This window comes from Salvelinus sp. IW2-2015, linkage group LG26, assembly GCF_002910315.2.
Source record: "Salvelinus sp. IW2-2015 linkage group LG26, ASM291031v2, whole genome shotgun sequence".
In the NCBI taxonomy this organism is placed as follows: Eukaryota; Metazoa; Chordata; class Actinopteri; order Salmoniformes; family Salmonidae; genus Salvelinus; species Salvelinus sp. IW2-2015.
In genome coordinates this window covers 19,646,123-19,672,842 of record NC_036866.1, presented here as the reverse complement: position 1 = coordinate 19,672,842, position 26,720 = coordinate 19,646,123, and the positions used below count along the sequence as shown (strand labels likewise).

The 26,720-nt window shown below is 46.4% G+C and overlaps 1 protein-coding gene across 2 annotated transcripts in view; it reads right to left on the bottom strand.

Moving 5' to 3' along the window:
- LOC111952511 (zinc finger protein 423) overlaps nt 1–26,720 on the bottom strand; it is a 171,886-nt gene that overhangs the window by 129,369 nt on the left and 15,797 nt on the right. For both annotated transcript variants that reach the window (XM_023971242.2, XM_023971243.2), the window contains exons 2-3: nt 17,471–17,533; nt 7,423–7,629 (exon numbers count right to left, since the gene is read on the bottom strand). In XM_023971242.2, the coding sequence (XP_023827010.1) occupies nt 7,423–7,629; nt 17,471–17,533 (270 nt within the window). The remainder of the gene's footprint in view (nt 1–7,422; nt 7,630–17,470; nt 17,534–26,720) is intronic.

Below are 26,720 nucleotides of genomic sequence, written 5' to 3'. Positions count from 1 at the left end.
TACCACCCATACCAAGATGGCCTCCCAGCTCTGACTACCACCCATACCAAGATGGCCTCCCAGCTCTGACTACCACCCATACCAAGATGGCCTCCGATTCTGTTGTTCCCTAATCAAGTGAGCATGTTGGAGCACACACACGCACACACACAGTGGTGGCCTGTGTTCATCCCCAACAGATAGAGGGAGGCAGCATCCTGCGCCACAGTCCCCCACAAGGCAGGTTCCCAGGGGTGCCACAGTGAACTTAAAAGGATTCGTCAGTGAATGTTTTTTAATTTACTGTTCTTTTCAATAATAATAATAAAGCTGAGGTCCAGGGGGAAATGCCATCCCCCCAGTCCAAGCCTGGGATTATTCTGCAATCTCCACCACTCACTCCCTGAGGACTGTATGTTTTATCATTTCATTTCATTTGTTTCTTTTCCTCCACTCTTTCTCAGCTCAGCAACATGTAGTTCTCCCTCGACTGAGCTGAAATCACATCTCCCAGCCTTCAATCTGACAGGCCAGAGGGATGGAGGGAGGAGAGGGGACGCCGGAGGGAGGGAGGGACGGGAGGGCAGGGATGATGGAGGAGTGGGGGAGGAGCGGGAGGGAGGGAGGAGGGAGTCGTCAAGTGGAAACTCATTCAGTGTGAGACGCATCTTCTGGGTCATCCTCTGTCTATCAGCATTAGAGTAGACACCACTGTAAATGCCACAGTATCTAATGTCGCAAGGCCCCTTGGTCACTTATAGTCATACACCTTCCCTCCTCTCCACTGTGTTACAGTTCAGGCAATGCTCCCTCTCCCTGCCTGACAAGCCCCTAGCCCCACACCTGACTCCCCCTCCCCCATTACAACACACACACACCGCAACCAGCACACGCACACGCACACGCACACGCACACGCACACGCACACGCACACGCACACGCACACGCACACACGCACACGCACACGCACACACACACACACACACACACACACACACACCACACACACACACACACACACACACACACCCACATCCACACACTCTCTCTCGTATAACTAACCTTGTGGGGACACAGAATTCCGTCCCATTCAAAATCCTATTTTCCCTAACCCCGAACCCAACCTAACCTGAAAACATAACCTAAAACCTATTTCTAACCCTAATTCTAACCTTAACCCTAAATCCCCTTGAAATAGCATTTGACCTTGTTGGGACCAACAAAATGTCCCAAGTTYGTCAAATTTCGTTTGTTTGCTATTCTTGTGGGGACTTAAACACATCCACACACACACACACATACACACACACAAAAAGCACACGCTAAGGGCTGTTGTGTTAGGAGCTTGAGTGGCTCTGTCGATCGTTTTTGCACTCGTTAAGGAGCAGGCCTTGATTAATCTGCTAGGAAACAGATGCCCCTGCAGGGCGCCTTTGAGCCTTTCATTAATTACACTGCTCCTAATAACGCCTATTGTGTGCGTGTGTGCCCTGTGTTAGCTTTAAACAAGTCTGTCCCTTAGGAACAATAACAACACTGGCGTTAGTGGCGTATGACTACAGCCAACAGCAATAGGAGTCCGGAGAGGTGGGGGCGGCCCTTAGCCACTTAGAACCAATCATGTGGCTGGACTTTAAGTGAAATCAATATAAACGTGGTCACATATCACAGTCGTTTAGTCTCAGACTTCAGAGTACTGGAAATGTTTTAATGGAATGAAACTGAGACGGGTCCAAAAGGTAAGACTGGATATACATACTAAAACAACCTCAACCCAGTCAGACAGTCATCTCAGGACACAGACACAGGTTGGATTTATATTCCATCTACCATGGTAATGTTTACATATACACACACCTTCTTATTCTGAAAACTGCAGGCGTCTAGCTACCTGTGATGGGAGCAGTGTTTCCGCTGCATTCATTTAGCTGTGGTGCATCGCCACGGCAAAATCATTGCCACCACTGCAATTAAAATATATATAAAATATAATAATATTATATAATAATAAATATATAATAAAATAAATCATAGTATGTGTACCTAACTTACTTTGGATAATCTGTCTGCGTACAACACTGTTGTAAAGGTTATTTAACTCGTTGTGCCACATTTGGCAGCCAAACCGAGCCTATCGGTTAAGAGCGTTGGGCCAGGAACCACAATGTTGCTGGTATGAATGCCCGAGCCGGCAAGGTGGAAAAATATGCCGTTCTGCCCTTGATCAAGAAGTTAACCCCTAAAAACTGCCCCCGAAGCGCCAACGATTTGGATGTCAATTAAGGCAGCCCCCGCACCGCTCTGATTCAGAGGGGTTGGGTTAAATGCAGAAGATACATTTAGGTTGAACTGACTAGGTATCCCCTTTTCCCTGTGCAACGTCCTTGACACAGCGTGCCAGTCACTGTTACGGAATACACAAAACACCCTGTATTTATAGATGTAGCACACCCTGCGTTTGTAGATGTAGCACACCCTGCGTTTGTAGATGTAGCACACCCTGCGTTTGTAGATGTAGCACACCCTGCGTTTGTAGATGTAGCCCACCCTGTGTTTGTAGATGTAACCCACCCTGTATTTATAGATGTAGCCCACCCTGTGTTTGTAGATGTAGCCCACCCTGTGTTTGTAGATGTAACCCACCCTGTATTTATAGATGTAGCCCACCCTGTGTTTTTGTAGTTGGTAGCCCAACGCCTGTGTTTGTAGATTGTAACCCACCCTGTGTTTATAGATGTAGCCCACCCTGTGTTGTAGATGTAGCACACCCTGTGTTTGTAGATGTAACCCACCTGTGTTTGTAGATGTAGCCCACCCTGTTTTTGTAGATGTAGCCCACCCTGTTTTATAGATGTAACCCACCCTGTTTTATAGATGTAGCCCACCCTGTGTTGTAGATGTAGCACACCACTGTGTTTGTAGATGTAACCACACCTGTGTTTGTAGATGTAGCCCACCCTGTATTTATAGATGTAGCCCCACCCTGTGATTTATAGATGAAGCCACCCTGTATTTATAGATGTAGCCCACCCTGTGTTTGTAGATGTAGCACACCCTTGTGTTTGTAGATGTAGCCCACCCTGTGTTGTAGATGTACCCACCCTGTATTTGTAGATGTAGCCACCCTGTGTTTGTAGATGTAGCCACCCTGTGTTTATAGATGTAGCCCACCCTGTGTTTGTAGATTGTAGCACACCCTGTTGTTTTATAGATGTAACCCACCCTGTATGTATAGATGTAGCCCACCCTGTGTTTGTAGATGTAACCCACCCTGTATTTATAGATGTAGCCCACCCTGTGTTTGTAATGTAGCCCACCTGTGTTTGTAGATGTAGCCCACCTGTGTTTTAGATGTAGCCCACCCTGTGTTTGTAGATGTAGCCCACCCTGTGTTTGTAGATGTAGCCACCCTGCTGTTTGTAGATGTAGCCCACCCTGTGTTTTGTAGATGTAGCCCACGCCTGTGTTTGTATTGTGTAGCCCACCCTGTATTTATAGATGTAGCCCACCCTGTGTTTGTAGATGTAACACACCCTGTGTTTGTAGATGTAACCCACCCTGTGTTTGTAGTGTACCTGTTTTATGATGTAGCCCACCCTGTGTTTGTAGATGTACACACCCTGTGTGTTTGTAGATGTAGCCCACCCTTGTGTTTGTAGATTGTAGCCCACCCTGTATTTATAGATGTAGCCCACCCTGTGTTTGTAGATGTACCCACCCTGTGTTTTGATGTAGCCCACCCTGTGTTTGTAGATGTAACCCACCCTGTGTTTGTAGATTGTAGCCCACCCTGTATTTATAGATGTAGCCCCACCTGTGTTTGTAGATGTAACCCACCTGTTGTTTGTAGTTGTAGCCCACCCTGTATTTATAGATGTAGCCACCCTGTGTTTGTGTTAGATGTTAACACCCCCTGTGTTTGTAGATGTAGCCCACCTGTGTTTGTAGTGTAGCCACCCTGTATTTATAGATGTAGCCACCCTGTGTTTGTAGATGTAGACCACCCTGTGTTTGTAGATGTAGCCCACCCTGTGTTGTAGTTGTAGCCACCCTGTATTTATAGATGTAGCCCACCCTGTGTTTGTAGATGTACCACACCCTGTGTTTGTAGATTGTAGCCCACCCTGTGTTTGTAGATGTAGCACCACCCTGTTTGTAGATGTAGCCCACCCTGTGTTTGTAGATTGTAAGCCCACCCTGTTTTATTTATAGATGTAGCCCACCCTGTGTTTGTAGATGTACCACACCTGTGTTTTGTAGATGTAGCCCACCTGTGTTATGTAGTTGTAGCCACCCTGTATTTATAGATGTAGCCCACCCTGTGTTTGTAGATTGTAGCCCACCCTGGTTTTGTAGATGTAGCCCACCCGTTGTATTATAGATGAGCCCACCCTGTGTTTGTAGATGTAGCCCACCCTGTGTTTGTAGATGTAACCCACCCTGTTTTTTAGATGTAGCCACACCTGTGGGTTTCTGTAGATGTAGCCCACCCTGTGTTTATGTAGATGTATCCCACCCTGTGTTTGTAGATGTAGCCCACCCTGTATTTGATAGATGTAGCCCACCCTTGTGTTTATAGATGTAGCCACCCTGTGTTTGTAGATGTACCCACCTGTATTTAGATGTAAGCACACCCTGTGTTTTTTAGATGTACCCACCTGTGTTTTGTAGATGTAGCCCACCCTGTGTTTTGTAGATGTACCCACACCCTTGTGTTTCTATAGATGAGCCCACCTGTGTTTGTAGATGTAGCCCACCCTGTGTTGTAGATGTGCCCCACCTTTGTTGATGTGGGTATAGATGTAAGCCCACCCTGATGTTTGTAGATGTAGCCACCCTGTGTTTGTTAGATGTAACCACCTGGTGTTATAAGCATGTAAGCCTACCACCCTGTGTTGTAGATGATAGCCCACCCTGTGTTTGTAGATGTAACCCACCCTGTGTTTTTAGAATGTAGCCCACCCTGTAGTTTGTAGCCTGTATGCACCCCTGTGTTGTAGATGTGCCAGCACCTGTGTTTATAGATGTAGCCCACCTGTTTTATAGATGAAGCCCACCCTGTTGTTGTAGATGTAGCCCACCCTGTGTTGTAGATGTAGCCCACCCTGTGTTTATAGATGTAGCCCACCCTGTGTTTATAGATGAAGCCCACCCTGTGTTTGTAAGTAGCCCACCCTGTGTTTGTAGATGTAGCCCACCCTGTGTTTGTAGATGTAACCCCATCCTGTGTTTTATAGATGTAGCCCACCCTGTGTTTGTAGATGTAGCCCACCCTGTGTTTGTAGATGTAACCCACCTGTTTTCTAGATGTAGCCCACCCGTGTTTATAGATGTAGTACCCACCCTGTGTTGTAGATGTAGCCCACCTGGTGTTTACTAGATGTAGCCCACCCGTGTTTATAGATGTAGCCCACCCTGTGTTGTAGATGTAGCCCACCCTGTGGTTGTAGATGTAGCCCACCCTGTGTTGTAGATGTAACCACCCTGTGTTTATAGATGTAGCCCACCCTGTGTTTGTAGATGTAACCCACCCTGTATTTGTAGATGTAGCCACACCTGTGTTTGTAGATGTAGCCCACCCTGTTTATAGATGTAGCCACCCTGTGTTTGTAGATGTAGCCCACCTGTGTTTGTAGATGTAGCCCACCCTGTGTTTATAGATGTAAGCCCACCCTGTGTTTGTAGATGTACCCCCCCTGTGTTGTAGATGTAGCCCACCCTGTGTTTGTAGATGTAGCCACCCTGTATTTATAGATGTAGCCCACCCTGTGTTTATAGATGAAGCCCACCCTGTGTTTTGTAGATGTAGCCCACCCTGTATTTATAGATGAGCCCACCCTGTGTTTGTAGATGTAGCCCACCCTGTATTTATAGATGTAGCCCACCTGTGTTTATAGATGTAGCCCACCTGTGTTTGTAGATGTAGCCCACCCTGTATTTATAGATGTAAGCCACACCCTGTGTTTTGTAGATTAACCCACCCTGTGTTGTAGATGTAGCCCACCCTGTGTTTGTAGATGTAGCCCACCCTGTGTTTGTAGATGTAGCCCACCCTGTATTATAGATGTAGCCCACCCTGTGATTTGTAGATGTAGCCCACCCTGTATTTGTAGATGTAGCCCCCCTGTATTTGTAGATGTAGCCCACCCTGTATTTATAGATGTAGCCCACCCTGTGTTTTGTAGATGTAGCCCACCCTGTATTTGTAGATGTAGCCCACCCTGTATTTATAGATGTAGCCACCCTGTGTTATAGATGTAGCCCACCCTGTATTTATAGATGTGCCCACCCTGTATTATAGATGTAGCCCACCCTGTGTTTGTAGATGTAGCCCACCCTGGTTTGTAGATGTAGTCCACCCTGTGTTTGTAGATGTAGCCCACCCTGTGTTTGTAGATGTAGCCCACCCTGTGTTTAGATAGATGTACCACCCTGTATTTATAGATGTAGCCCACCTGGTGTTTGTAGATGTAGCCCACCCTGGTTTGTAGATGTAACCCACCTGTTTTATAGATGTAGCCCACCCTGTGGATCTCTACCTGCAGGTGGTGATTTATTTCATGTTAATGCTTACCCCAGGTGTAGATTCATCATGTGTGTATAATGTCTTACCTGCAGGGTGTGGATTATTTAATGTTTGTATATGTCTTACCCGCAGGGTGGTAGATTCATTTCAATGTGTGTAATAATGTCTTACCTGCAGGGTGGTGATTATTTCAATGTTTGTATAATGTCTTACCTGCAGGGTGGTAGATTCATTTCAATGTGTGTTATAATGTCTTACCTGCAGGGTGGTGGACTTATTTCAATGTGTTGTATAATGTCTTACCTGCAGGTGGTAGATTTATTTCAATGTGTGTATAATGTCTTACCTGCAGGGTGGTAGATTCATTTCAATGTGTTGTATAATGTCTTACCTGCAGGTGGTAGATTCATTTCAATGTGTGTATAATGTCTTACCTGCAGGGTGGTAGATTCATTTCAATGTGTGTATAATGTCTTACCTGCAGGGTGGTAGATTCATTTCAATGTGTGTATAATGTCTTACCTGCAGGGTGGTAGATTTATTTCAATGTTTGTATAATGTCTTACCTGCAGGGTGGTAGATTCATTTCAATGTGTGTATAATGTCTTACCTGCAGGGTGGTGGATTTATTTCAATGTGTGTATAATGTCTTACCCGCAGGGTGGTGACTTATTTCAATGTTTGTATAATGTCTTACCTGCAGGGTGGTAGATTCATTTCAATGTGTGTATAATGTCTTACCTGCAGGGTGGTGGATTTATTTCAATGTGTGTATAATGTCTTACCCGCAGGGTGGTGGACTTATTTCAATGTTTGTATAATGTCTTACCTGCAGGGTGGTGACTTATTTCAATGTGTGTATAATGTCTTACCATGCAGGGTGGTAGATTCATTTCAATGTTTGTATAATGTCTTACCTGCAGGGCAGTGGTTGGTGCGGTGGTCAGTCAGCTCGGCCAGACACTCAAAGTCCTGCTGGCAGTTATCGCAGGTGAAGATGGACTCATCGTCCAGGTCATCGTCCCCAATGCGATCGTCATGGCTGGTGACACTATGGTCGCCGTCCTCCAGGGCTGCACGCCGCTCCTTCCTCTCTGCCTCTCGGTCTGCTACAGCAGGGACATCTAGGACAACAACGCAGAGAGAGAGACACTGAGTATCAGCATAGAACACAGACAGCTGGAACTACTGATCTACTGCAGAACCATCTGAGGTAATAGAATCAGATTAGTTTTTGATTGAGTCAATTTGTACCAGGAATTGACCCGGACAAACATTATTTCAGGTCCATCTCATACTAAAGATGACCTTGCTCACATTATCTGTGTGTGCGCTTTCTAATAGAGGGTCTATGTGAGGTGGCATCTGAAGGAGGTACGAGGACTCAGGACTCTGGAGGGACAAAGCTCATGACAGCCTATGTGCCCACACTGCCACTCATGGCATACAGTGAGGACTGAGGAGAACCAGTGGTAAAATCTGCCTCCGCAATCCTTCCTCCACCATTGTGGCTCCCTTTTCACACCARATCATCACATTAAACGCTCTGTTCCAAAAGGACTGCACTGAAGACTGAGGAGGGAGGGAGAACGGGATGGGGAGAGGGAGGGAAGGAAAGAGAGCGAGAGAGGGATTGAGAGAAAGAAAGAGAGGAACGTGAGTATAGAAGAGGAGAGAGGTAAAGGGAAAGAGGGAGTGAGTGTGGTTTTGCTGGCTGGCTCCCTAAGGCTCCACATCCTCTCTAATCATGGTGGACTTGTGCAATCAGAGGAGAGTAGGAGGAGGCCATTCCTGCGCTCCACAGCTCTGATCAGCTCTAATTTGGCAGTGCCCACTGCCCAGCACTCTGCCCGCCACTCTGCTTCTGGTAATGGGCTCTGACCCATGGGTGGGTTAGGCCTGGCCCCAGCCAACTGCAGCCCCACAGCACAGCCTAGGTGTTAGGTAGGTGGTGTTGGGGAGAGAGAGAGATGTGGGGGTCTGGTCTGGATCCAATTCCACACTCGTCCTCTCGGGGAGAGGTGTGGAGGGTGGATGGAGGGATAGATGGGCGTTTAGGGGGAGAGGAGGGGGAGGGAGGGTTACGGCCATCTGTCCAGTGGTGAAAGCACCGTCTGGACAGGGAGGAGAGTAGCACCTAACTGCCGCTACATGGACACAGTCCTACACTGCTGTTACAAAGACACAGGCGCCTTACACACAGACTACACATCTAGACATAAACATACCCACATGTTCATTGACATGCACCTTAAATAAACAATATTTCATATTAGCAGTCAAACACACGCAAATGATTTCACAATCAAACAATAAAAACACAAACACAAACACACACAAACCCTCATTCCCCCAGGTGCCCTCATGCCAGAGGTATGGCTACTGTCAACTCCAGTACATGCCAGCACAACCTGCTACCATGACAACGAGGGAGGAGCCAGACGGGACCTTGCTCTGCCCCTTCTCCTTCCCTCTACTCCACAGGGCTCAGGGAGATGGATGGGGCTCGGCAGGAGGAAGAGGAGAGGATGAGAGTGCCTGGCACGGTTGGGAGGGTGTTTGGTGTAGGGGGGCGCCCCATGTCATCCAGCACGCCCTCCCCAGCCCCCCATCACCCCCGCTCTGCAGCATCCCCCCTCCCCTCCAGTAAGTGTTTCCAATCTCTGAGGGAGGAGGGGGTCTCAGGAGGGGTCCGGCGCACACTTCATTTAGAGGCCTGCTACACAGTGCTGCTGCCTCCGTCATTAGGCCTCCCTGGATGTGCCTGCTACTGGGGAAGATTGATACGGCTGTGGCGCGCGCCCCAGCTGTAACCACTGCAGCTCAAGCAGTGGCCCTGATAAACGCAGAGCACACTATTTATCTGGAGGGAGGAGAGAAGACGCGAGGGAGGCTTGTGGGAGCAGGTGGGGGAATTTGGTGGTGGTGGTGTGTGTGTGTAGATGTACATATGTGTGTGTATGTCGCTGCAGGATAATGGTCCTGATTGGAGGAGATTCATTTTCAGAAGAGGTGACATACCAGTTGACGTAAACAAAGAGAGCTGGTTTCTCTACCTGGTTTAGACCACACAACTGGAATATGAGTCACAATGGATGGCAGGGGTTTATAGCTACACTACAAACACAGACGTGAAGACAAACTTTGGCACCATGAATATACAGAGCAGCTATAGTCTAACGTTATCATCCATACAGCAACACTGCCCTCAGAGGCAAAGACAAAAAATACACTACAAAATCACCCAACCACAGTCAGCATGCACATGCTTACAGCCACACACGTACACACAAAGAACTAGATGTGCCGTAATGTGTGCTGAGGTCATTACTAATAAGGCTCTGCAGAGTCGTTTGAGAGTGTTTTCAAACATAATTCAATTTGAGGGGAGGAAACCGAAATGAAATGAGGGCTTACGTTGGAAGTGGTGTCCAAGGGAATGAATGATTTCTAAAGGGCCATTCAGAAGAACAAGGCCTCTTTATGCCCCCAGGTATATTCTTAGAGCCCATATTTCTCACCCAGAAAGCCTACTTTCTTCCTACCTGTCTGATAGGTTGGAGAGCTAAATATGCACAGCGCTCCGCCAATATTTTATGCAACGACAGCACTGCTAAGGTTCAGTTTTCCTCTGCCACTAATAAACAGCAGTGTTCCTAGATTTCATGTAGCAAACAAAAAGTGCATGCATGTGTGAGGTCAATAACACTCTTAGAAAAAAAGGTGCTATCTAGAACCTAAAAGGGTTCTTCGGTTATCCCCATAGCATAGCCCTTTGAAAAACCATTTCTGGTTCCATGTAAAAACCCTTTTTTACATGGAAGGTAGAACCTTTTTGGGTTCCATGTAGAAACCCTTTCCAGAGAGGGTTCTACATGGAACCCAAAAGGGTTCTACCTGGAACCAAACATGGTTCAAAACAATAAAAACACCTACCGGATAACTCATTGGTGGTCTCATGAAGACAGTTTCAGCTGAACCCATTACCTTCTTCAATACTCCTCTCTCTATTCCTGTCTCTATTCCGGTCTCTATTCCGGTCTCGATTCCGGTCTCTATTCCTCTCTCTATTCCGGTCTCTATTCCTCTCTCTATTCCGGTCTCTATCCCGGTCTCTATTCCGGTCTCTATTCCTCTCTCTATTCCGGTCTCTATTGCCCTCTCTCTACTTTTGCTTGCAGATGTATTTTCCACCTAATTTACAGTCCACTCCTAGCTGCACCCCCTCCCCAGTCTCCCGTCCAGAGTAGGAACACTAATGAGGGCCTGGGCTCCCAGAGGTGGGGGGGGGGGGGGGGAACGTTAGGGACACAGGCAGGATCTGTGTGGCAGGCAGCAACAGTCCCAGCAGCACACGTCACGTCTCCCTGTGCCAGCTGGAGCTCCGGTCCCCCACTCTGCAGAGTGCCATTATCTCTGAGTCACAGACTGTCCCCACGCCAAGAGCCGACCAAAACAGACACAAACGCACACTCCCTCACAAAAAACACATACTATCATACACTCACAAGCACAGTCAGAAAACACACACACACACACACACACACACACACACACACACACACACACACACACACACACACACACACACACACACACACACACACCACACCACACACACACACACACACACACACACACACACACGTTAGCAGCGTGGGCAGGAACCAAATGGTTTCTAGTTCCAATCCCAGAGCTGACAATGTGAAAAACCTGCCAATGTGCCCTTGAGCACGGCACTTCTTCCAGGGTAGCCGTTGATAATGGCAGACGCAGGCTGTGACCCCACTCTGAGGGTCTCAGGGAGAGTGGGATACCCCAAAAAACATTTCCATTTCACACTACATGTGTGAAATAGGACAAATATAAGCACCCATGAAATTATTGTAATATTATAAACACACATTAAGATACATTAAGATACTCACAAAACGTGCACCCAAACGCACACATCCACAAATACACACTTGCGAAAAAAAAAAGCTATATTTTGTGTGTGTGTGTGTGTTTATGAGAGGGAGGATGGTGTCTAATGCTTGCAGATAATGCCCATCTCTCTCTCTCTCTCTCTCTCTCCCTCTAACAGACATGTTTGTGTGMGGTAATTAGATGAAGAGAAGTGAATTAACAGAATCCATAGAGCAGTGGTGTTGCCGAGGAGAGCCCCGCCTTGCTGGGACCCGCTAATTACCGCTCGTTAGGTTGATATGTTTTTTGTCCCCCTGTTTTAACGGTGCAAAGCTCCAACATGAGATCTGGGAAATAATTAGGTGCTGAGCGATGTGGGCTTAATGGACACCGCCAGGCATGCGACGGGGGAGACACCACAAGACAAAGGCAACGGCAATGACCAAGAGTGTCTTTCGGTCTTCTTCATTTTCTCTCCCCATCTCTTTCACTCCACCACCAGAGTCCAGCTATCACCATCCTAGAGTTACAATGAGGGGGGTGAATTAGGGGGCACATAAAGCAATCTATTCTCACTACTTTGGAAAAAATACCAACTAGAATATAAGTCAAATGGTTGGTAATTTTTCATAGATGCTCCCTCCCCTCCACTCAACCTGCTCAGAACCAAAACCAACTGTGCCTTTTGATTTTTGACATTTAAAGTGAAACTTGTTACGATCCCCCTGGCTAGATCCAGCCCCAGCCTTCTGCTCTGCCCTGACCTCTGGAGGCAGTATCCTATTACTCACACAGTACAGTGGGCACGCAATGGAAGTACCGTAATACACAGAGGGAGAACACAGGCAAACAGCAAACGGAAGGGGAATACACAGTCACTTTAATGGAGTCCTCAGTGACCCAGAGCGAGCGAGAAACTGTATGGGCCTAGCGGTTTTAGCACAGAACCCCCTCCTGAGTCAGATCTAGATGTTGGAGCGTTGCTGAGAGCCAAGATGGAGGCCTGTTTGGGACACGATCGCGCTGAGAGAGGCGTAAATCTGCAGGAGACCTGGCCCTGGGTCAGCCAAACATGGCCGGAACACCACCACACTGCCATCCCTGCCCAGCCTGCAGCCTGGGAGCTGGAAAAATACGAGCTCCAAGTTCCACCAGTCCAGTGTTTTTATAAAAAACAACTAGAGTACAAGGCTGCCTTTCAACTCTCTACAGCACACACACTTATACACACACACCTTCAAACCAACCGGAGGCAGCCAAGCGAAGTATAACATGGATTGGCTGCAAATAGCTCTAGCTGGAGTATGTTTGAGAGGAGATTCAGTAGGAATGCTCCACTTTACTGAGAGCATGAGTCAGGAAGGCTACAGAGGATAGATGGCAATAACAGATAGATATTATGGGATATTCTGAATTAAGTTTGAGGTGCATACCATTGTATTCACTCTGCCTGGTAAATTCTTTCAAAAAGAATGTCAGGACTATTTCCTGAGTGAAAACAACATGTTTTTGTTAGGGACATTCAGCGTGCCCAAGGCAAGTGACTCTCACCGTAAAGGAAAACACGTAACACCTTGTGCACTTTAAAAAGCGACCTCTAATCGTTGTGGAAGGTTTACTGGTTTTACAGCGTGAGAAAAGTTAATTTGTACAATGTTGTGTGGATCTGTAAACCTCCTGAACAGGCCTATAGGCTTCACGTACGCTGTCAGGTGCATACAGTATGGGTACTAACAAAAGGTCACTGAGCAGGTGCAGCTGGATGCGGCCGCATTGCCTCTCTCTGTCTCTCTGGGGAGCCCTCTCCTTCTCCCAGTAAACAGGGGGACCTATTTAAAGCAGGCCTCTCTCCACAGCTCCACTGTCCTCTGGCAACTGTGTTTTCACAATAAGGGTGCCCCCCAGGGAGCCAGCAGAGGCTGTGTACCAGGCTCAGATTGTGTTTCTACCCAAACCCCCACCCCCCCCAGAGAGGCAGGGAGGCAGGGGAGCACAGCACCCAACACCATCGCCTTCACCCAGAGAGGATGATGAAAACCAAGAGGCGTCATGGAAGGAAGAGAGCAAATTAAATCACACAAACAGCCTGACAGCTGCTCACCAATGCCATCACCTGTTCCAGCCTGTGGCTTTGCGCTCACACACACACACACACACACAAACACACACGTACCTCTACTTCACACATTAAAACTGTTTTCTTGTCGTTGCCTTACATCATACTTTTCCTATAGCGATAACACCATAGTGTTCCTATAGCGATGACACCATACGGTTCCTATAGCGATGACACCATACGGTTCCTGTAGCGATGACACCATATTGTTCCAATAGCGATGACACCATGCTGTTCCTGTAGCGATGACACCATACTGTTCCTGTAGCGATGACACCATACTGTTCCAATAGCGATGACACCATGCTGTTCCTGTAGCGATGACACCATACTGTTCCTGTAGGGATGGACACCATACTGTTTCAATAGCGATTGACACCATGCCTGTTCCTGTAGCGATGACACCATACTGTTCTGTACGATGACACCATACTGTTCTGTAGCAATGACACCATACTGTTACTTGTAGCGATGACACCATACTGTTTCCTAAGCGATGACACCATATGTTCTTGTAGCGATGACACCATAGTGTTCTTGTAGCGATGCACACTCATAATACTGTTCTCTGTAGCATGACACCATGTTTCTTGTATGACACCATATGTTCTTGTAGCAATGACACCATACTGTTCTTGTAGCGATGGCACCATACTGTTTCTTAGCGATGACACCATAGTGTTCTTGTAGCGATGACACCATACTGTTCCTATAGCGTGACACATACTGTGTCTTGAGCAGATGACACCATACTGTTCTTGTAGCGATGACACCATACTGTTCCTTATAGCGATGACACATGACATGTTCTTGTAAGCGATGACACCATACTGTTCCTATAGCGATGACACCATACTGTTCTTGTAGCAATGACACCTATAGGTGTTCTTTGTAGCGATGACACCATACTGTTCCTATTAGCCAGATGACACCATACTGTTTCTTGTAGCGAATGATACCATAGTGTTCTTGTAGCGGATGACACCCATACTGTTCTTTAGCGATGACACCATACTGTTCTTGTAAGCGATGAACACCATACACCATAGTGTTCTTGTAGCGATGACACCATACTGTTCCTATAGCGATGACACCATACTGTTCCTGTAGCGATGACACCATACTGTGGAGGTTCAATAGTGAGGTCACAGACAACACCCACAGCCCAATTGTGTAATCAAAAGACAGTACAGTATGAATATAGGCAAAAACTGCTTCTCCAATAGAAAATCCCTGATCACACTTGTAGGTGATGTCATGGCGACGTTGGCTAGCTGAGCTCATCAAAGGCCAAATCAAAGGCCCTCCTTCGATATAAGTATGTTTTTGACGAGGTTGGCGTAATAACATGTTTAACTACGAATCTAGGTTGTGCCTTTAGATTTCTTGAAAATGTAAAACTAAGTAGGAACTTTTCACTTCTCTCAATGACTTCCCAAATCCCAAACTCCGGCCTGGTCTGTTTTGCAAGCGTTCCCAGAAGCCTCACGATGTTGCGCCGCTGGGTTTAGAAACTCTGTGGTGTAATAGCAGGGCCGGGAAAAACAGCCCTTCTCATTGGTGTCGCTMATGCAACACCCAGCCAATGGCTGAAGGAGAATAAAATCAAATTCAGCTCCATTACAGTCCCTTATCGGCCCTATGCTCAGGGATATGAGATACCTTTTTCCACCCTGAATCACAGTCCACATGGACAGGGTGCAGTGTGTTTGTTTGATTGTGTATGTAAGGGGAGGTTGTAGAGAAACCTTTGCCTCACTAAATTCAGCCTAGAAGACAGCCAGTAGAATGTGCGTAACCCTGGTGTTTCCTATCTGTGTGTGTGTGTGCGTGTGTGTGTGTGTGTGTCTGTGTGTGTGTGTGTCTGTGAAATCTAAGCACACGCAGTGAGGCAGGACTGGCTTTCCAACAGGAAGCCTGCAAAACAAGGCTGAACTTCACAGCTCCGGTGGCACTTATTAAAAACATCACCACTAACGGCCCCCCCTCCTTCTCCTCAACCCACAGAAATGACAAACGTCTGTATCCCTCTCCAAAAACTCACCCTCTGTCCCCCTTTCCCTCCCTCTCTCTCAGTCCATCTCACTCATCCTCTCCCTGCTTTCCTCTCCACCCCCTTCCTCCCTCCAGTGTCAGACCTGGCTCGTTTTCTGCATTTTCTGCTTTTCTCCCCTCTGGGCCAGAGAGGGACGGGTTGTTTTTCTCTCTCAAGGAGGCTGGGGTGGAGGGATGGATGTGGAGGGGGGGCAGGCACCTCCGGCCAATACCCCTGTGGGACGGACCAAAGGGACCTTTGGATGTCCTTAGGGGTACGCAGGCAGGGGGGTGGGGCTGTTTGGCTCTTCCCTGGGTCTCCCCCTCAGCCTCCCCCTGCTGCTCTTTCCAAACTCAACACACATTTTCCAGAGAAGGGGGAAAATATTTGAATTTAATACCAAGAAAAGCCCGCCAGTGTCCTTGTCGACATCATCTCCTAGGGAATAAAGGGAAGGAAGATGTTTTATCTTTTTAAATAAGAAATGGCGAGCAGCCCCCCTGAGCCTGAACACAGGAGCACAAACACACACAGGAGAGAAGTGATAGAGAAAKGAGAGAGAACGAGAGAGAAAGGAAATTGAAATGTCTATTATTTTTGAACTTTTGTGAGTGTAATGTTTACTGTGAATTTTTGGGGGTTTATTTTGCTTTATTTTGGGGGGTTTATTATCTATTTCACTTGCTTTGGCAATGTAAACATGTGTTTCCCATGTCAATAAAGCCCTTAAATTGAATTTAAAAGACAGACAGACAGACAGACAGACAGACAGACAGACAGACAGACAGGACAGACAGACAGACAGACAGACAGACAGACAGACAGACAGACAGACAGACAGACAGCGTGTGTGTGTGTGGGGAAGAGGTGAAGAGAAGTAGCAGGGAGGAAGAGAGCAGAGCTAGAGTGAGAGCACTGGGACTCCCCTTCCTGCTGTATCTCACACATAAAGCACTTTCCAGCCACCCAGGACCTCAGTCAGCACCCCCGCAGCAGCAACAACCCCTGCCCCCTGAGGGGGGTTAGCATAGGGCTGGGGTCTGGGGGGGGGGGCACGTCATCACACCCCAGGGCCTCACTTTCCATTTCCCCTCCCAGAAGAACTGACAGAGTGAGGGAGAGCAGAGAGAGAGAGAGAGAGAGAGAGAGTACCGTTTAGATATAGAACATCTACAATAAGACAAGTACTATTCCCCTCCATAATGTTACACTGCAGGCTGATTCAGAGTCGAGTAGGGCCAACATGTCACCATCACCAAAAGCAGCCACCATCCTCATACAGTGTTCTGTAAAATGGAACCATTTATCTGTGGCATTATCTCAAGGTAGTCCCTGACACAGCCATACCAATGACTCCATGTAGGGTGCTACTGTGGATCTGCACTGCATGTCAAACCATTGAAGTGGGCGCCATGCTTTAACCAAAGGGACCCTWAAATTAAATTGAACAAAATGATCTTGATTGCATTCACCATGAAGCTATTTGGGCCCATCATGAACCCATCTTACTGCTGCGCTGTAGGCCCTATGTGAATAGCTGGAGAGAGCAGGCTGGGAGTAGGGAGGACAGGGACGTTGATTCAGTGCAACTACTTTACCACCAAAACCTCAAACAGGATGTGAGACCAGTGGAGCGCCAGAGCCCTGCCTGCCAGGTCTGGACATCAGCCTCCTGAGTCTTGTGAAAAGCTTTCTCTCCCTCGCTCCATACCTCCCTCTTTCATTCCCCTCTCCCTGCGCTCCCTCCCAGCAGAACATTATGGGCCATGTGGAATTGATATTATAGATTCCTATTCAGTGGGTTGTATGGTGGGAGAGTTGGAATGTGACATACAGTATAGAATCTAATCCGTGTGGCGGACCTGACAGCTGCCTGCCTGCACACTTCCAATAACAAAGAGGATACCTGTTTGGGCGGACGATGAATCCCAGTTCCCTGCAAACTCTGACGACTCGCCTTCTTCCACCGCTAGAGAGAGAGAGAGAGAGAGAGGGAGGGGATGCTTAGAAATACATACAGTATCTATAGGATTAAATCCTTTTAATATTTGGTTGATCTGACTCCACATATGACCATGCCTTAAAAACACAAAGGTAGACATCAAAGTAAGTGTTCAAATCATTCATTAGCTGGGTGGTTGGGTGGGAGAAAACATCAAAGCTCCCCTGTCTGTCTGTCTACCCTGAGGTGACTGTGTGCCTGTAAATGCGCTCTCTGTGTTTTGTTTTGTGTACTAATTTCAGAAGTGAAATATACTGTATGTAACAACAACAACCAGATCAGAACAGGGARGTGTGATYAAGGTTTTCCTGGGCACTGCAGAGGAAGGAAGCTCCGCTGGCACACAAACAGGAAATGACAGTAGTCAGGACACAATGAGGACTTCCTCCCTCCCTCCCTCCCTCCCTCCCTCCCTCCCTCCTCCTCAGAGGTGGTCAGAGTGGACTCCTCACCAGACCAGTTAACACTGTATTTCATACTCCCCTACAAAGCCAAGGGCAACAGTCTCAGTTTTCCTTTCTACAACCATCCCATGTTCATTTCATGAGTGCGATCCAGAGCTCCAGTGCTGGGACCAGTGTATAGGCCAGAAGGCCCAGTCCAGACTCCAAATATCCGAGAGGACTGACCTTGTTGCTGATGGCCTAGAGCTAAAACTCAGCAGGCTTCCAAACCCCGGGAAGACCGGGGTCAACTCTGCTCCATAACATCTCTCTCCATCGCTCCCATCCTCTCTACTTCTCATTCTCTTCCCTGAGGTAGCCAGGACTCTGTTCAAGCTGAAGCGCTGCCATTTGGCAGCTCACTCTCTCGACAGTGTCTTTCAGTAGTACCTTTTCACCATTAATGGAGTATTCCCATAGTACAGGAGACTCAGAGGCCATGTTTCTATTTTTCCATCCTAGGTTAGAGAGTTACCTGTCTGGGTGTTTCTGAGGAGAGATAACTCTTCAGGCATGTTTGTGGGAAACTATGGGCTGGATCAGGATCATGGTCCCATTAGGACTGTGGTATGGGCCCACCCTGCTCTTAGATCCTCCTAGAGAACTGGTACTGAGCTCGAGGTGTTTTCAGAAAGTATATCATTTGTCAAGCCATCCAATACCAACGACTGTAGAAGTCTAGAGAAAGTTGACCTGAGGTCTTCTTTAAATAGGTCTAGCCTGCAGTGGAATTGTTAATTCCTGAAGACACTGCTTTCCCAGTGGAGGAAGAAAACCGCTAAATTACACCCAATCAGGGCTCCACTCATCTTCCATTTAGCGCTTCATTAGAGGGGAAATAGTGGAGTGTAGTCAGGCAGAGAGGAGAGCAAAGCAGGGTAGAGGAGAGAAGGTGGGATGGTGTTTTATAGAAACACAACTACCCAGTACTACTGTGCTCAGTTAACCTGCAGGCAACAGCACACAACAACCCCGTACACGCACACAACTCTCCACACAGCTCCCAAGCTAAAACCAGTGAAGCTCGGAGCACTACCAGACCCCAGCCTCCCACACAGAGCTACAGTGTACTGGGAGTAATACAGCAAAACTATCCATCTCTGATGGGAACCGGACAGGATCCTTAACCACTTTAAAACCTCAATTAGATTGTGGAGATAACACAGACATGTATTGATCGGTCTGGGCTTTCTTGGAAATATTTCTCACTAAATATTTTTTTTACCTTATTGAGATTGTCACGTTCTGACCTTAGTTCCTTTTTTATGTCTTTATTTTAGTTTGGTCAGGGCGTGAGTTGGGGTGGGCATTCTATGTTGTTTTTCTATGTTTTGTTCTGTAGGTAATTTTCTATGTGTTTGGCCTAGTATGGTTCTCAATCAGAGGCAGGTGTCAGTCGTTGTCTCTGATTGGGAGCCTTATTTGGGTAGCCGGTTTTTCATTGTGTTTTGTGGGTGATTATTTTCTGCTCTGTGTTTTGCTTCACCGTACAGGACTGTTCGTTTGTCGTTTTATTGTTTTTGTTCAGTTTCGTATTAAAACAATATGGACACTTACCACGCTGCGCATTGGTCCTCCTCTTCTTCCACCCACGACGAGCGTGACAGAGATTGCATAAATCAGTCATTGGGTGGAGTTCAGAGGCAATGCAGATACTCACACTAAATGGGGTATCAGTCTACTCAATACCCAACATATTTTTACAAGCTTGTCATACAACCAAACAGTCATACACAAGATATCATACAACCAAACAGCCATACACTGAGTCTTGTTGCTATGGAGAGGCAGGGTAAGAGAGTGGTAGGGAGGGGTGCAGGGTAAGGCCAGTTCTGGGGCTTGGCCCCACAGATGTGGACCACAGGACGTGATACAGACGTTTCCCGGAGCGATGGGTCCTGGGCGATACCAACCCCATACTCCCAGAAACACATTCTGAAAAGAGCCAGTGGAGGATAGAGACAGACCTCACACCACGATTACCAGGCAGCCAAACAAAGGAAGAGAAACAGACAGAAAAAGAAGGGGGAAGATAAAGAAAACGGTCATTACAAAGAGATAAAAACACCATTGTAATAAAAGCATATTCGTGATTTAACTGTGGGGAAATGCTCGTCTTCACTAGCAGAGCGGATATATTTATTTCATTTCCAGACTTCCTCCTGTCTGCGTCCCATGTGTACCAAGTAGGGATGCACGATATATCGGTGAACATATCGGCATCGACCGATATTAGCTAAAATTGCCAACATCGGTATCGGCCCGATGTCTAGTTTAACGCCAATGTGCAAAACCAATTTCAAGCTGACGTGCATACCTATATAACGTAGGTACATGACGTAATGACGCCACATAAAATTTWGAGCTACATGTGCAACACAGCATTCCTATCCTAGCCCACAATATCTGCTGTGTGGATTGAGCAGTCAACAAGTTGAGCATTTATTTGAAAGAGTAAGAACAGTTCAGCGAGACAACTAAGGCGAAATCCATTAACGCCAAGATAAAATAATTAATTGCCCTTGACAACCAACCGTTCTATGTCGTGGGTGATGTTGGCTTTCGCCGACTGGTCGAGCACCAGTACACACTACCAAGTGCGCTATTTGTTTCCCTACCGGAATTACACAGTAATGGCGTAACTGCATCACTGCTAACACACGTTAAATAAGCTTGTAATTTGACACGTCAAATAACACAGTTCTATTATAGAATGTTGTGTGTTCTGAATTTGCACGTGCAAGCTAAGCGSCACCACTACTATCAGTAGCACTGTCAAAGCTGTACAAAAAAGTCWGCAAACAAGCAAACACTGGCCATGAACGATGTGTTTACAAATGTAACGAATTTCCTCTTCGTCTGAGGAGGAGTAGCAAGGATCGGACCAATGTGCAGCGTGGTAAGTGTCCATAATGAGATATTTAATAAATCAACAGAACACTTAACAAAAGTACAAACAAACAACCGAAACAGTCCCGTATGGTGCAAACGCTAACACAGGAAACAACCACCCACAAAACACAATAGAAAACAGGCTACCTAAATATGGCTCCCAATCAGAGACAACGACTGACACCTGCCTCTGATTGAGAACCATAATAGGCCAAACACATAGAAATATAACAACAGAACAAAACATAGAAAAACATAGAATGCCCACCCCAACTCACGCCCTGACCAACTAAAATAAAGACATAAAAACMAAGGTCAGAACGTGACAACAATACCACGTTGGTAATAAAGCATTATTTGTTTGACCGCAACTTCTGGGGTAGCTAGCTAGCTTTAGCTTGGTACCTAGCTAGCACCAATACAACCAGCCTGAAAACAATGACCAGCAGAAACTGCAGTCATTTTCATTATTCTTAGCAATGATTTAGGAATCCTTGTGAGTAAGTATGAGCTAGGTAGCCACTTGTTGTTCACCTATTGAAATTGAACTTCAGTTTATGAAAATAAATAGCTAGCCAGCTACTTAACCCTGTCGCCCAAAGCTAACATTATAAGCAGCCAGCTAGCTTCATCTGGCTAGTGAGGCTCMATGGCACCAGCTTATGTGTTGTGAAGCTAGCCACAATAAGGATTAGGCACAATAGTGGAATTTGCGGTTTGCCTTCAAAATAAAAGTACCTCTTTGAAAGTGATGCAGAAGGTTACAATTAGTGGAATAATGCCATTTTTAGACTAGATAATGTTAAACAAGGTTGAAGGTTAAACAAGGTTAAACAAGGTATTAGTCTACTCGGTGACACCCACAGAACACAACTGTGAAGAGTTTACGTAAATATTAGCGTTGTAGTTCTTATCTAGGACTGTGACATCACCCCCCCCAGTCAGCCTATTGTGTGTATTGACATGCATATTGACCTGTACAATTTTACCTAAGAATTGGGGATCAATGAAATGGGGTATCAGTCTACTCAATATATTTTTTGCCCAACGTCCTCAGAGTTATCAGACTCCAAAACATCCKCGCATTATTGGTTTTCCTCGGGAATAGTGTTCAATACACATAGGTTGACAATAAATGTGGCTCAATTCACAGTTGTTACAGAGTCCCGCAATAAGAGCTACGACACTAATGTTATCTGGGTGTCACGGAGTAGACTGATACCCCATGTCATTYATCCACAATCTATAGGTAAGTGAAATAAGTATTTTTTTATTTTACCTTTATTTAACTAGGCAAGTCAGTTAAGAACAAATTCTAATTTTCAATGACGGCCTAGGAACAGTGGGTTAACTGCCTGTTCAGGGGCAGAACGACAGATTTGTACCTTGTCAGCTCGGGGATTTGAACTTGCAACCTTTCGGTTACTAGTCCAACGCTCTAACCACTAGGCTACCCTGCCGCCCCCAATGCAATTCTAAAGTATAATACATCCAGGGTGAATTCAACAGATTTTTGTCAAATTAACAAATTATTGTCTTTCATTGATTTTATATAACATTCCAACCTCGTTTAGCATGATCTATTAAATTATGGCATAATTCTACTATTTGTATTAATTTGCATCACTGTCAATGACATACTTTTATTTTGAAGGCTAACCGCAAAGTCCACTATTGTGGCTAATACTTATTGTGGCTAGCTTCACATAGATGGGTCTGACCACCATTAATCAAATAAGAACTGTCTTATAAATTAGGGTTATTTTAGATGACACCTAGCTATATAGTTAGCTAGCTAACTATAGCTACTGAAACAGATTATGTCGTTTTACTATCTTTTTGGGGAAGAACATTGTTTGCATCCATGAGCTAGGTAGCTTTTTTTATGGCCAGCACTGTAGGTGCACGAGACAACTTTACCAGCATCATAGCATACGTATCGATGAATCGCTGTGACATATAAAATACGAGTGATACTGTAATCAATGTCATATAACTACGTAAAAAATGTATGAACGCGTTAAATTATTATGTGACGTGCAGTCATATTCAGGTCCTGATTGGTCAACAAGCTTATTTGACAAGTCAGATAGTGTTGTTTGACGTGTTTCTTTTTTGACACACAAAGACCCAAACAGCGTTCCATAGAAATCCTGGTTGTGAATGAAACGACTGAGCAAATGAACAACAAAACAGCACAGCAAGTAAGTGAAATAAAAAGGTTTTGATAATGTTTTGCTGGTAATGGGAACATACGTAAATTCCAACAAAATAACTTTTTGGTCAGTGTGGTGTGTGTGTGTAACCTTTATTTAACTAGGCAAGTCAGCTAAGAACAAATTCTTAATTACAATGAAGGCCTACCCCAGCCAAACCCTAACCCGGACGACACTGGGCCAATTGTGCGCCACCCTATGGGACTCCCAATCACGGACGGATGTGATACAGCCTGGATTCAAACCAGGGACTGTGGTGACGCCTCTTGCACTGAGATGCAGTGCCCTAGACCGCTGCATCCATGTGTGTGTGTGTTAACTATTTAACTGTCCTAGAATGCTTAAAAGGCAGCTAAAATGTTTAATATCGGTTATCGGTATCGTTTTTTTGGCAAGGAAAATATTGGATATCGGTATCGGCCAAAAATGTCATATCGGTGTATCACTAGTACCGAGCACTGTTCATGTGAACCCTGAAGCCAGCGGCAGGTAGAGAGAGTGGGAGAGTAGCGGAGGGGGAGACTGCTAGACAGAGGCAGAGAGAGAATGTAAGGCAAGGGAAGTATATACAGATTACTTTATACAGTAGGTCCCTCCCCTGATTTTAAATTCCCTCAGAAACTCTGTGACATCATTAACCTACAGTAAAACAGCCCTGTGAGAGGAACGGGTGGTTTAATGACTCCAGCATGTTTCAATTGGTTACCTTGGATACCATCGGTTTCCTATGCACACTGACCAGCCTTTGCCAAAACACACATCGAGGCTGTGAGAGAAATGGGAAACTGATACCTATAACTCAACAACCAGAAACTCACCACTGAGGTGTGTTTTAGCCCCTCTTTCACCAACTGGGACCATTTCCACAAACCATAACCTAAGTTCTAGATTGGGTGTACCCAGTATTGGTATAGGCTGATGAGAACTTCCTACCAGGTTCCTTCCAGACTGTTCCACTACAACAGTCCCCTCCCCGCTCTAAACACCTGTATGTTGAATGTTAAGCTGAGTATGTGAGGCAGGTACAGATGGGTTAACGAGCTCCTAGCTCCCAAAGAGAGCACATTGTGTTTAGCAACATTGCAGGGGCTGGCTCCTCTCCCTCCTGCTCTCGTTAAACTTTTATTTAAGAGGAGGGAGGAAAAGAAAAAAACACAGATCCCCCATGGGGCACACACAAACACACAAACCCAATCCTTGATACAATTTATTTCTATATTATTGAAATTCCTCTTCTGTTAATTGCTGCTGTAGTGGTTGGAGTGCGTGCTGCTATTTGCATTTCTGGGCCCTGTTAAGCAGTGTTAAGCTGCAACATTATGTAGCTATGGCAGCGTTGCTGTCGGCAACACAGAATTCAGCATAGCAGCGAATAGCGCGAGGGTAGAGATCAAATGAGTCACTCTCGACGACATCACAAACAGCAAGCGTGAATTTACTCTACAAGACCATGTACCCATGGGGGGGCGTTGTGTTCTAATTGTGCTTTTTCTAAATGAGAGCTTCTATTTTTCCAAGGAATGGTGCATGTGCACCTCCACACAAAGCAAACAGGGTGCAAGGGACCTCAGGGCACACACCCAGACCCCCCTATCAGACAAAGAACCTACCACAGCCTGTTCATACAACCCCAAACACACACACTAGCAGAGAAACACACAACTGTGCTCCTGTCTACCCAGGGGAGGGCCTTTCATTAACAAAGAGACTGCAGGTAAGGCAGCCTCAGTCTGCAGCCTTGTCCTTCTGTTAGCACACTGCAGAGTACGGTGCTATAGTGCTAGACATAGACAGAAAGACAGGATGGAGAGAGATAAAAGGCTGCTATATTATGCAGATCGGATAATGAACAATCTAACAGTAAGTGTGGGAGCTATATGAGAGAGCGCTGCAGACCTAACCAGAGAGAGAGCGCAGCAGAGAGAGAGATTGATGGAGAGAAAGAGAGCACTGGAGAGAGAGTGGTAGAGGGAGAGAGAGAGCAAGTGGTCTCACCTGGGCCCAGCTCCACTGCAGCCGTCTGCAGGAGAGGTAGACACAGAATACCTAATGTGTGTGGAGTTGCTCCCCTGGCCAGGAGAGGAGGACCGCACAGCCCTGCTGCTGGCCCCCGGCCATTCTGTCTGATTGTCTTCTACACTTAAGGGATAAAACCCTGCTCTCCCCCTCTCCCACTGGAAGCCATTAGCAGCCCCCCCATTCTCAGATGTGTGTGTGTTGTACAGAGCATGTGTGAGTGTATGAATGTCAATGCATCCGATAGTGTGTGTGAGTGTGTGTGTGTACCAGAGTATGTGTATGCGTGTTTCTTTAAGAACAAAACTGCGCGCAACACCTTGGGAGCCTACCCGACAGGAAGCAGGAGTTTGTTGCGGCCCAGAGCAGAGCCCTGCTAGAGCCTCCGCCAGATCCCTTCATTAACATGGACGCTCACTGGATTCACAGGCCCACCACCCAGGCCCTGCACCAACTTACCACAGCACATACCCACCACACTACACAGCATCGCAACAAGCAGCTATGGCGCAGTCCACACACAATCAGGCCTCTTGTCCACAGAGCTACACACACACACACATACCATTTGTAATCCCCACCCCATTGTACTGAATGATGGCAGTTTCATCTCCACACATAAGGTGGAGCTCCATCTCTATAAATATGTAAAACAGACAGAGAGAAAAAGAGAGTGCCTCCCTCCTCATCCTCCTCATAATACAGAAACATGAAAGTTCTCTCTGTTCTCTTTTAAAAGCATTTGGGTGTTGACTTCTCTTCAACTCACATACCAGGTTAGACTGGTAGAATGCAACCTGAACAAACCCAAGACAGACAGAACACTAACATCTAAGCGCTGCCTGACTATTTAGTGTGGCTGATTACTGTCCTTTTTACTAATGGTGTACTTGTGTCTTCCCAAACATAATGGTCCGGTACGACTGGTCCTCACACAGCACTGAGCTATAGATATAGTTTTTCCATAGACATAGCAGAGGGAAAGACGGCAGGGCTTGGGTTTCAAGATAATTAATAAAAGATAAAAGTCTGGCTTGTTCTGCATGGCTTAATGGCTTTTAATAGCTGGGAGAATGATGTGGACATGCACAGTGCAGTCTGCATGTGATGGACCAAACCCCCCTAGGGAGCAAGCAATGCTACTGACTGTACACATCTGCTCACACACACAGCCCTGCTCACCTGATCTGACACACACACACACACACACTACAGCCCTGCTCACCTGATCTGACACACACCACACACACACACACACACACACACCACACACACAGCCCTGCTCACTGATCTGACACACACACACACACACACACACACACACACACACCACACACACACACACACCCTCCACCTAATCTGACACACACACACAGCCCTGCTCACCTGATCTGACACACACACACACACACACACACACACACACACACACACACACACAGCCCTGCTCACCTAATCTGACACACACACAACAGCCCTGCTCACCTGATCTGACACACACACACACACACACACACACACACACACACACACAGCCCTGCTCACTGATCTGACACACACACACAGCCCTGCTCACCTGATCTGAAC